Below are 12,804 nucleotides of genomic sequence, written 5' to 3'. Positions count from 1 at the left end.
ATCACGGTGGGAAGATTCACAGTGGGAAGCCCAGGTAAGCATGAAAAGACTTTTTATCAAGCAATAAATTACAAACTCCCTAATTTAAACCACTTAGTACCCATCCCTATCACCATACAGCCCAGCAAAGCCGACTTGGGATAAGCTTGGGAGGAAAGTTTTTCTCCGTTGCCCTTTTACAAACTCCTTCGCTCCTCTTGGTTGGTTATTGATCAGAAATCACTTAGTATATAATTCCTAGTCAATGCCACTTTCCTCAGACAGATGGAAAAGCAAACATACAGCAATATACTACTCTGGAGAAAAATATTCCCACCTACAACATTCAAGCGTCTGAAGTCCTGCAAGAATTTCCCTCGCTTTCTGAGCCCCGGCAGAGCCCGGAGCACGGCCCCAGTGAGCTGCTGGAATGAAATGGCAGAAATTAATTCCCATTTCCTATTCTCCTCCATTCTGAGGACGACTGCGCGTCACCAGAGAATCGCATGGCAAACTTCATTTAGAACAGCTAGTGTGCACCAACAGGTACTTTTTAAATTATTGTTTTCAGCTTCTTTAGATAAGCAGCGCACGCTTTTTAGGCTCTGTTCAGCCAATTACTGCGCCATTTAGGGCTTCTGGTTAAGACAACCTCATCAGGAAAACACTGCAAGAAGTAGCAAGACAACGTTCAACTGACACTGGAGCAGAAAGAAGTATAAAAAAAAAAAGCCTTAGACTTCACAGTTTAGGACAATAAATAAAGATAAGGTCAGACAGATTTTTCAGGAGCTTCCACCAGCTACAGTTTTTGTACTCTTTTCCGAATATGGTCGGGATAGAGAACGTCTTTTATCCTCTGTCAAAAGTAATTTCTCAGGGGGGCATCAATGCATTAAACTGAGATACATCCCATATTCCAACCCACACATCCACTCCCCTGAAATTTGCAAAGCAAAAATCCTTACCAAAAGAAAAAAAAAAAAAAAATCAGATCCCACGATTGGGTGTTTTTGTTATTATTTTCAAGCGCGTGTGGCAGCTAGCTGAGTTTTCACCCTTGGGAATTAGGTTCCACAGGTAGAATTACAAGAAAAATGGTTTGTTGCTCTCTACGAACAATTTAATATCAAGCCTCATGTGCAAACGAGGTCGGGTCTGGCCACCCAGGTTGAACCATAAGCACCACGTTGCTCCGTGCAAGTCTCCACTGCACTGACAGCAAGCTCATCTGACAAGCCAGATGATCACACTTCAAATTTCATTCATCATAGCCTTCCACTAGGAAAAATGAAAGTCCCTGGAGCAGTAAATTGAATGAATTCATAGTTTTTATGCTATAAAAGAGCCAAGATCTTTTACTTCCATCTCAAGGAATCACCAGGCTCATCAAATAGGTGCTGCGCTGTCTCAGGTGGACTGACTCTAGCAAAATCATGCTAAAAAAAAAGAAAAGGATCCGAATTTGAGAGTTTACTTAGAAAAAGATGGCCATAGTATCTACAGATGGTGATGCAAAGGGGATGGGGAAGGATGGAATCAGTTAGAATCAGGTATTCTTTGACTCTTCCCCCTGGAATTGAGTCCTGGTGCCTCCAAACCCAGTCCTGTTCCCCACTTCCAGAGGCTCTGTGCCAGTAACACACAGCGGCGGCGGTTGTTGGACCAGTTCTGCGCAGATACTAAATCCGTGGTAAGAATGCTCGGCTGAGGAGATTTACTTCTTGCCAGAAGACTTTAAGAATAAGCACATTAAAACGATCATACCAAATAAACATGACCTCTCATTTCAAATAAGAGGACTTAAGAGATTCCTGGATCCGTACTGGCTTAGGCTGAAAGGAACACTTACACAACAGAGAACCAGCACGGCTCACTCCAGCTTTATTGGTTCATACTGGATCCAGGAGAAAAAAAAAGTCTGCCTTCAAGAGTTACCAGTGAGTTATGCTGCCTATTGATAAGCCACAGCATCTGCATTAGTTTGCCCCCTCCCTACCTGGAGAGGGTCCCTAATTGACAACAGCAGTGCTAACGAAAGCTTTTATGGAGAGAAGCACTTCACAGCAAGTGTCTTGGCCAAACCACAAATCCTCATTTACAGGCAGCCACCTGCTATAAACCGATAGGATACATTTAGCATAATAATGCATTTAGAAATTAAGCAAATTGCTCCCCAGTGGCTTGCAATAAATTGTTTCCTTAAAAGAGGGGTGCTGTGCTTCGTGCACCTCAACAACCGGCCAGTGTCTTCAATGTGTCCTTCGTACGTACCCGGTCGAAAGGAATGCCGTACTTCTTCAGGATTGAGGGCGAAATGAGGGTCATCTTGTGACGGAGAAAAGCATCACATCCCTGAGAGCTTCCTGGAAAAAATCCTGTGGAGACATTAAAAAGAGGAGCCTCACTATAGGAACATTCTATCCAATCATTATTTAAGCAGGGACAAGCTGACAAAACGAAAACCTGCCTCAATACTTTATAGGGATCAAAACAATAGGCGTACAAGCGAGGGTGCAGTAATTAGCACATCCCTCATTGTTTAAAATACCGGATAAATTTCGTGACAAAAACTTGCACATTGAGAACCTGAGGCTTCTATGTGTGGGAATAAGCAGCTTGGCCAAAATCTCAGTGAAACCCTAACAAATTAAGACACAGAACTTGTCTGTCTCAAGTTTGGGTGAGTACCCTAAGCCCTGAGCCACCCTTTGGCTGAACAGGGACAGGGAAAGAGTGACAAACACGCGCCACCTCCTCCAAACACCGCTCCGTCCCTTCTATACCTTCTCTGGCAGGCAGCTTTCCCGGGAAAGGTATATAACTTGTAAGATTCCAGACCAACCTGCCCTATATATCACCCTCTAAAGGAAAAAAATAAGCATATGCAGTCAAAAGAAAGAAAGGAAACAACACGTATCGGTCACAAGGAAGGAGAGACACTCGTTCACTGGCCACAGTGGTCACTACTGGGTCTGGCAGAGACACCATGATCCCACCCAGCACCTCAGCACGATGGGGCGTGAAGTTCTACCACCGCTACGAGATCCACACCGAGCTATTCAAACAAATCACAAATCACTAAAAATACTAACGGTGTGGTAAAAACTGAACAAACCTCTCCATGTCAGCACTTCGCTCCCAGAAATGTCAGTTAAACCGACGTAACACCATTTTGTTCATGCCCACGTGTTCCACTCCAAGAGGGTGATTTAATAACAAATTATGTGTTTATAGGGATTGAAAAACATCACCATTTAGGAAAATAAATAACCCAAGCTCTGGAAACAAAACTAATTGATGAGACATAATGGAAGGGGTTTCAGAAAGTGAAAAGGATTACTGGATTCCAGGTTTTCTTATATTTTTGTACTAAAAGCATTTCAATTAAAATTATGACTGTCTGCTACCCAGTCTGTCGTCCCTCTCTGCAGTTCCTCTTTTTAATGCACAGTTTAAGTGGCTCTCATTAAAGCTACTAATAAAGAAGCACATTTTAAGTGATTAGCACCAATAACATGGCAACACATTAACATTCTCTCCATGGGCTCCACCGCTCTCCCAGTGAGCCCATTTACAGCTCAGCTATTCATTTTCCATATTAATTGCACACTCATTTCTCCACGGTAAACTCCTTCATGGTATAGACCAGGGGGGCACAGGACAGGGAGAACGTCCCAGCAGTGACACCGCTTCGCTGTGGCTTCAAAACATCACCCAACCCAACTTCCAAAAGGTACCAAGCAACAGAAAACTAAAATAAAGACGAGATTATTGATAATTTGCTTGCGATATATACATTGCCAACCATCGGTGTGTCTCGGAAACCGACCATCAGTAAAAATAATTTATAAACAGCAAGAGACTTAGTCTTCCTGATGCCAGACTTTGGTGTGGTATTTCAGATTCTACAGAACACAGGTCATCTGGATTTATTGACTTTTTAACAGATGAAAAAGTAACTTTTAAAGCCTGGCAAATGACTAAACTGAACTGCAGCTTTGAAACGCAACATTTCCGAGCAGCAATTTTCAATATTATTTGTATTTAGGAATCATGGCTCTCAGTGTGCAGGAAAACAATACTGCCGTGCCTTAGGACATTTATGCCCATTTATTCTACATTTATCCTACACAACCAGTTGCTCCCTTTGACACCTTCCCCTTTTTTATTCAAGTATGAACAGTCACTAGAACATCAGACTGTCAGCAAGCAGTGCCATTACTATGAATTTCCTTACTTTCCCGAAAAACAGGATCGGAACTTTTTTTCATTTTGCATCAGAATACACTCTTCCAGATCTTCCTGCCTGTTTCTGCTGCACTAACCTCACCGACAGATTTAAATCATTAAAGTATGCTTCACTGAAGATGAAACACATAGATTTTTGAGTTAATTATTCTGGGACAGGAGCTTTTTTTAGCTGGGCAGCACCTGGAACATTTGCAAGTGAACGAAAATAGCAACAAAAAAACCAAACGCAGCATCAACAAATTAAAAAAATATATATTTCTGTGGTCAGATATCTTCCCTGAAGCTTCCAGCGTGACCACCTGGAAATCAGCAGAAATGCCAAGGACAGGACGCGAAATCTGTGCCTGCTGCTCCTGCTGGGGCGGGTGACTCTTACCCAATGACCTTGGCTGGGAGGCGGGCAAGGACTCAAGACACAAGGCAAGGACTCAACCACAAGGTTTTTGGCAGCGCTTTGTAAGGCTACGAATTTACAGGCAGCCTGGTGAAAGGTGAAAGTTTATCACAGCTCCAGCTAGCCCTGCTCTTTGGAGGATGAGGCTAGAATGAAAGGGAAGCCACCAAACACAGCGTGTGTCGTTACAGAGCAAAGTGAGAACCCCACCAGCCATTCTCCATGAACGCTGTTGCTGAATTTCTAAGCACTTTCCCACTTCAGACTGAAAGTAATCAATGCTAATACCGGATATGTAACATTTATAGTATAGGAAGAAAGAATAGTTCCTACCACCCTTTTTTCTGCAGATCGGGGTGGGGGGGTGTCAGGAGGACCCCCTGGCTGCACTTTGGCACTCTTGGAGCAATGGTCCCCACCTCACAGTGACACACCTTCTGTTACACACCGAGATGAATGACAAGGCTCTTATTAAACCCATTTCCCTGACATGGAAGCGTTTGGTCTCAATCCCTCAAAATTCAAGGTGTTTTCTATCATAGAATGGTATAGATTGGAAGGGACCTTAAAGACCACCCAGCGCCACCCCCTGCCCTGGGCAGGGACACCTCCCACCAGACCAGCTTGCTCACAGCCCCCTCCAACCTGGCCTTGAACCCCTCCAGGGATGGGGCAGCCACAGCTTCTCTGGGCAACCTGGGCCAGGCTCTCACCACCCTCACAGCAAAGAAGTTCTTCCCCACATCTCAGCTCAATCTCCCCTCTTTCAGTGTCAAACCCTTCCCCCTCCTCCTACGGCTCCCCTCCCTCATCCAGAGTCCCTCCCCAGCTTTCCTGGAGCCCATTTAGGTACAATTTGAGTTCAGGTCACAGTGCGTCAGAAGACTGAGGCTTTGAGAGAAGAGCTGTATTAGTAGGAAAATTCACTGACCAGTTTTCTGACTCTGAAGCTGTTAACAACAAGATTAAATGATAACAGCCAGTTCCATGTCGATTCTTTATCAATCCGTTTAAACATCAAGGGTAGGATTCTCCCCAGTTTTCACCAAGAACACACCCCTGTGTCTGTCCGAAGCTCACCTTTCGCCAGGCGTTCCAGCCTCTTGCCGTGTTCCGGAGGTATGGCGTACCTAGGAGAAAGGTAACACAAAAGAAAAGAAAAAGAAAAATCACTATAACCTGAAAACAGTGAAAGAAAAAGGCGGCCGGCAACAAGTGTGGGAATAACTTTTAGAGCAGCAAACTTACAATTAACATCTGGAAATACAACCACCAACTTAGAAGTCTGCAAGGTATCAATAACACATAATTATAATACATGGAAGAAAGCCAGTATTTTAATAAAATTCCTTAGACATGTTATATGATGTGTGTTATTTTTCCTGCTATTCTTTAAAATCGGTATCACAGAAGGAAAATCGAGAAGACAAAGTGATGACACAGCACTGGAATACCCAGAAATAAATCAGTGTAGGGAAGAGAGGGCATGTTTTCCACTGGAAAGAGATCTGCAAAATAAAACCACGAGGCTTGTGCTAAAGATTAACAGGCAAAAAACTTCAGATGGGCTGAAAAGGTGTGAAGGAGGGTCTGTGTACGTTGGAAAAAAAAAAAAAAATGCAGAAAAAGCCTTCTAATAGTTGCAGAAACAGTGCTGTGTGTGATGTTTATTTAAAAAACAAACAGAAAAGTTTCAAATAGTTGGTTTTCTTCCCCAAAAGTTGTTCCTTATCTTCCTGCTTCGATGTTATACCGCCTCAGTATTCTCCGAAGCAAAAATTGGGCGATGAAGATTTTATGCGTTCAGGTTGTAACGAGGTAACTAAATGCCGTGATACGCTTAAACATGTTTAACATGATGACACACATAACAATGTCAATAGAATTTGGTAAATTATTGTTTACATACTGCAGCAAATTAAATGTCTCTCTCATACCATTTTTTATAACAGTGAATTTTGAAAATTTACATTTGCGAGAATGACATTTATTGCCAGCTATAACTTCTGTTCCACGTGAATAATAAAAAATGCATTATTTTTGTTATTTCCAATAAAGATGTCAAAACCAGCGCGTCTCATTGTAACAAGCTGAGAACAGGATATTGTCGCAGGCGACTGCGCGATCTCAAGAACAGGTAAATAGTATTGCTCTACTTACCACAGGATCTCTCAAAATACACCTGATTTTAGAGGACTTTCAGTCAATCCTTTTGCTCAGTTTCTCAATTTTTAAGTCTAAAGTTTATCTACAATGTAAAGAGCAACAACAGAAGTTATATCTCATATTGGTTTTGTACAAAACCAAAATTTACCTGGTGTGGTCTGGCGGGTTAGAGAAGATAATAAAGGACAGAAATCATACATAGGATGCTGCAAGATTTAGACATTAAGCCGATTTAAACTGATGGCTTAAAAAAAAAAAAAAAAAAACTAAAGGAAAACAGTATGTAGCACCTAATCTTGTAAAATAATAAATATTGCAATGGGCTCCCAACATTCTCCGACCAAAGTTTGACAGTGCCTTAAATTGCATAGTTATCAAACAATTCAATTTCATTTGTCTGGGACAAAGCTAGTGGCTTTCCTTTTACAAAGACCATTCATCACTTACATAAACGTGATAAAACTAATCCCGATCCAAAGCTCCTTTGTGGGATTAATGTTCCTTAAAACAGGGAAATGAGACATTCCATTCCTTCTGGGAAAAACGCTGAAGGATTGGGAAAGAACTAATTTATGGCTACAAGGCTGCCGATGATTAATGTAATATCCCCAGTCTACAATGCAACCTTCACTTAATTAGTGCCTGTAATTGGGAGTTGTAAAGATAAGATTAATTGAATCTTGAGGATGTTAAAAGTTTAATACATTGGAACATGGTTATTGTGTTATCTGAAACTGCAGACTGCAAAAAGCCAAGCGGAGCTCTTTAGAGAGCGGTCCATGGAGAGACAAAGAAAAAGGACTTGCTTGGAGAGAAACCAGCAGGAGAGGAGGAATTTCCAGCTTATAGAAAAGAACTATATGTAATAATATACAAATCAGAAAACCCTACCACAGAACAGCCTCTTGGTAATAGCTGACTCCAATTATAGAAATTAACTTTTTTGTTTGGGTCAGTCTTTTAGGAAGCAGAGCCTGTGACATCCTTATACGTTTATTCTTAGGAATTCACAAAATTAACTGCAGGAGAGAATTAAAAGTGGGTCAAATTCTGCTTTTAATTTACACTCCCAAATCTGACTGATTTACATAAAGATAGGCAATAAGGAAAGAATTTGGGCTGCTATTTAAAACCAGTAAAAGAAACAGAAGGCTCCTGCAAGGATGGCACAGATTGAGCCAGCTCAATCTCGACAGAAAATGATTGATTATAAGGTAGAATAACAACAGAGGCGACAGGGAAAGATTAGAAATTGCTGCAATCAAAGGAGGACTGTTATTGAGCACCGAAACATCCACCAGGGGCTGGCTTTTGTGTACGACCTTATGGTACCATCCTCCTGCTCTCACCCATGACAAACGGCCGGGCGCTTCGTGGGGACGAAACTCCGAGAGAGAGGGGGAACCGACAAAACGCTGTCATTCTGTACGATTTGTTACCCCACCTCTCGCACCCACGGCCGGGCCTCGGAGCAACAGCAAAACATCCTCAATTCCAGAGACAACTGACAAGATTATGCACGGTAAAGCATATCCAATAATTTCTATGTCCATGGCTTTGAATAATTTATTTTTTTCCCTATCAAATAATATGGTTATTTTCCTTTAGTACCCCAGCCTGAGTACTGAATGTAGTAGGTTTCCTCTAGAAAAATACCCCCAAATTCCACCCTATTAAAATCTTTTAAAAAAAAATTAATCAGAACACATGTAAAACTACTTCCCTTCTCTGCCCCATTCAGCTCATAGCACAAATGCATTCCACAAAGGAAGATTAAAAAAAAAAATAAAATTTCAAAACCAAGCAAAATACCGATTTCATATCAAAATAGACTATAATATCCCTGAATTGGGCTGTTGAGACTGAGAACTGCCTGATGCTTCAACCCCTGCTGAGGAAAGCAGTCTGGTGACATCCCTTTGCCCCGGCAGGACTGAATTAGGTGTAGACGAGGACTCGCTTCGATCCGGCCCCGAGCAGACACTTCCTTTTAACCACAGCAAAGACGGAGCAAGGATTTTCCATCGCCCCAAACAACCTAAAGGGAAGTGATGGTGGCAGCATAAATATTGTAACAGCCTTTCTTAAGAACCATCTTTTTATAGGCTACTTCTGCTTCAGAGAAACCATCTGCAGCAGCCCCCAGAAAACACATCAGCGCCCAAAACGCTGACCTTCAAGCGCAGAATCCGTCCCTCCTGCTTCAACCTGGTTGCCCAATAAAAGCGAAGTTTTACTTAAATAGTGCTCAACCAGCAACTGTTTTAAAATATATCCAACTGCCAAGAAACTGGGCTTGCAAACACACCGAGAGACTAATGCCCCAAGGACGTACGGCCCAGGGTCAACCTTGCAGTGGGTGACCAAGACGAAGGGCTGAGTTTAAGCTGAAAAGCCGCCACTCAGCGATTTGTGGGATTACAGCGTGAATAACGTCTCCGGCTGCTTCGCCAGGGAACACAAGATTTACACAACAGGGGAAAAAAACCTCAAGATATAAAAGAGTTCTAGCTACACGACTCAAATGTCATCTTACCCCGAAGTCAACAATCTGAAAGTAATATATTGATCCTGTTAAATTACTTTTTCCTACTCTTTCTACCAAAACAAGAGAAGGTCCCTGAAATGGATTAAGTATCGCTTTTACAGATTCGGAACTTACTGTTGTACGTGAAAGACTTTCAGCTTCCAAACTCGTTTCGCGAAACCTAATCCATGCATATCTGATCTCTACTTCTGCGTAGTTTTTTCCAAGTTCTTGAGTATCCTGCAAAACTGATTCTGTCATGGGTCCAGAGGCATCTGCCCCAAAGCTACAATGGCTCAGACAACCATTTCCCTGCAGTCGTAGTTTGCTTTCGTTACCATAAGTTTAACCGGACAGTCCCTTTTTCACCCTTAACACAAAAGAAAGATCCTTCCTATTTGCCATAAAGGATGCCATTAATAGTGTAATTTTCTTGGTGTTTTGTTTATTCCCCTGGAATGGCTTGATGGATGCGGATAATTATCAGACTATAAAAGCCAGCAAATGTGCTATTTTCTATCGCTCTAAATCATCAAACAAATAAAGTGTGAAACAGCATTTTTGAATACAATTTTCCCCTCTAATGGCTTAGAATTATTATCAGGAACAATGAAAATAAATAAGCAAATGTCTTGTGAGTTAAGAATTAAATGAGTGTGTCAGTAAAAAAGAGCAGACAGATCATCCCAGGATATGAAGACCAGTTTAGAAGCCGTTAAGAGATGACATAACGGGGAAGTCACTATGGCAGGGACAGGTTCCAGCATCAGGCGCTCGTCAGGGACTTTCCAGCCCAGCTCAGACTCTGTCTCCTCACCACTGTTTCTTCAAAGGGGGTGCAATTCCCTTTTGTCGTCCTCTTGGCCACTGAAAGCTGTTAAGAACTTTATCTGTAACGAAGGCAGTCCTCTGCTGGTTTCTCTCCATTTAAGAAGAACTTCAGGAAGAAATTCTTTACTTAGGAAAAAATTCTTTGCTGTGAGGGTGGTGAGATCTTGGCCCAGGTTGCCCAGAGAAGCTGTGGCTGCCCCATCCCTGGAGGGGTTGAAGGCCAGGTTGGAGGGGGCTTGGAGCAAGCTGGTCTGGTGGGAGGTGTCCCTGCCCAGGGCAAGGGCAAGGGGTGGCACTGGGTGAGCTCTAAAGTCCCTTCCAACCCAAACCATTCTACGATTCTACGATAACTGTCTTCCCCTGAAACAATCACTAGCTTTGGCAGAGACCAGACCGTCCTGTCCCTTAGCTCAACCTCCCCCCAAAGCTTCCAAGACCTTTTCTTCCTACAGTTGTCACACACACACAAGTTTTTGATAGTTCCAACACCTTTCCTCCCCACCTCATTACACATCAGCCTCTCCCTGCACCCACACAGAGCAATTAAGCAATGATTAGGTTACTAAATCTCTTGTACCCACTCTCTACTAGAGACTGGCCACCACGGGCAGGAGGATCGACCACAAGGCTTCGGAAATGTCACTTCAGTCCGATTCATGGGAGAAGGTAAGAAAGTTAATTTCACAGTGTCTGCACAAGGTCTGGCCAAACAGGCCCCACGCAGTTTAACAGGCTATAATTACCGAAATAAGGAACAGAAACAAAAAGAGAACAGCACATTTAAAATGCCTAAGACCATGTGTTGAGCTGGGGGTTAGCTGTCTGTCTTCAAAGCAGATTTAGTTGTGCCAAGAATACTGACCCTTTGAAGATGCAAATGCCAACCTACTCTCAGCCATGACAGGCAGAATAAAAAGCTATTATTTCAATCTCCGTAAGACAAAGTGTGCCCATAAACGCATAATCTGAACCCTGACCCTTCAACATCTTTAGCCCCTGTGGCAGCATCAATGCCTCCAAAGAAAACCCCTTAGTCCATCAAGAATATTTATCACCCAATAAAAGCCATTAAGAACCACTACTACATACAGGGTAGTCCCTCATTTGCAAAATTCATATCCTGCTTCAAAGGCCTAATTTTTCCACAAGGTAAAACCCCTTATAATACTACATCTCCTAGCAGTGTCAGAGCAAAGCTCAGAGCAACACAAGTAGGTTTTTCCACACTATTTTTAAGCTGTTTTGCAGCCTGTGTGGGAAAAAAAAAAAAAAAGGCATACCAACAAGAAGAATGGATCGCTCCTCTGTCGATAGCGCTGTCATCTCCCTCCCTCTCATGGTCACCTTTCCTCCATGTTTCACCTCCCTTCATCCCTCTCTCCCTCCCAGTTTGTTAAAAGACAGAAATCAACTCCCTTTCTTCTTCTCCTCATCAATATCCGAGGTTACCCCGCAGTGAATTTGCTGTGAAGCATCCAGTTTCCCTTCTCAAGATCACCGTTGGGAAAGGAAAATCTCCGGCCTCCCTCCTCCGTCCCCTCCTGTTGTGGCTCCTTCACATCAAGAACGCAAACACGTGCTCCGGAGATAAGATCACACATGGATCAGAGAGCTCCTTGTTCCTGGGAAAGAACCTTTATCGAGTGTCTGCAGTTTTATCTTTAATGGATCATTTTACGGGACAATAGATGATGGAATTCAGTATCTTTAACCAGCAGTGTCAATGATTTCAAATAATGACATTTTTATTGAAATACACATAGGGAGAAAGATAAACACAGAGGCTGGGGAGTATCTGCTCAGAAAGCCATAATAAGGAGTAAATAGGTAATGACAGAACAAGATTACAACCACACAAACACACCAAATCAACCTGTCTTCTAAAGCTCAGAGAAAAATGAGCTCTGCAGACAGCTGCTCAAGCACAATCCTTTGGGAACTGGCACAGGAAGAAAATCAGGACAAAACCCACTCCGAAAGGGCCTGAATACCAGTAAGCACTCCCAGCACTTACACCACGGAGCCCATTTCACTCAATAAAAATCTCTTTTCCATGTGCGTAGCTGCCTAATTATCAACCCCATTCCCGAGCACAATGCAAAGAAATGACAAGCAATTTTGCTGCCGAGAGAACAGTAAGGAAGATGAGAAACTTCCTCCTTCCCTTACAAAACTAAACTGTCTGCAATTGCAAACCCACAGGTTGTTTTCCAGTAACACCAGGCAGAATATCTCCGGTCACTCCAGAGCTGGGAGCGAATCCTTATGGATTGGCTGTTGATGATGAGAGTCAAATCTAACTTGTACCTATTACATTAACCCTTAAAGTTGCCATGAGCTAGAAATAGTGTTAAAGAGGCATTAGTTTCAAGAAGTGACAACAGACAGCAGCTTTTAAAACTTCGCATTTTAAAGCGATACGAATTTTCAAGAGGAACATCTGAACTCGTAACTACAAGACTTACCCAAAACCACCCAGCAATTGGCTACTTTCACATTGTTTCACTAACCCAAAACTCAATGAATACAAAAAGGAGATTTTTTTTTTTCCCCAGAACTCAAATGGAATTTTTAAATACTATTTGAAAACAGAGAGTTTAAAAATGAACAACCATCTGCTCTTGGAAGGCCTGTCAATGCACCAGCCCAGGAA

General features: G+C 42.5%; 1 protein-coding gene across 3 annotated transcripts in view; it reads right to left on the bottom strand.

Moving 5' to 3' along the window:
• KDM4B (lysine demethylase 4B) overlaps positions 1–12,804 on the bottom strand; it is an 81,294-nt gene that overhangs the window by 53,135 nt on the left and 15,355 nt on the right. For all 3 annotated transcript variants that reach the window (XM_074163962.1, XM_074163963.1, XM_074163964.1), the window contains exons 5-6: positions 5,708–5,757; positions 2,254–2,357 (exon numbers count right to left, since the gene is read on the bottom strand). In XM_074163962.1, the coding sequence (XP_074020063.1) occupies positions 2,254–2,357; positions 5,708–5,757 (154 nt within the window). The remainder of the gene's footprint in view (positions 1–2,253; positions 2,358–5,707; positions 5,758–12,804) is intronic.

This window comes from Numenius arquata, chromosome 25, assembly GCF_964106895.1.
Source record: "Numenius arquata chromosome 25, bNumArq3.hap1.1, whole genome shotgun sequence".
Classification (NCBI taxonomy): Eukaryota; Metazoa; Chordata; class Aves; order Charadriiformes; family Scolopacidae; genus Numenius; species Numenius arquata.
Note: the sequence above shows the minus strand (reverse complement) of the source record. Positions and strands in the feature narration are given on the sequence as shown.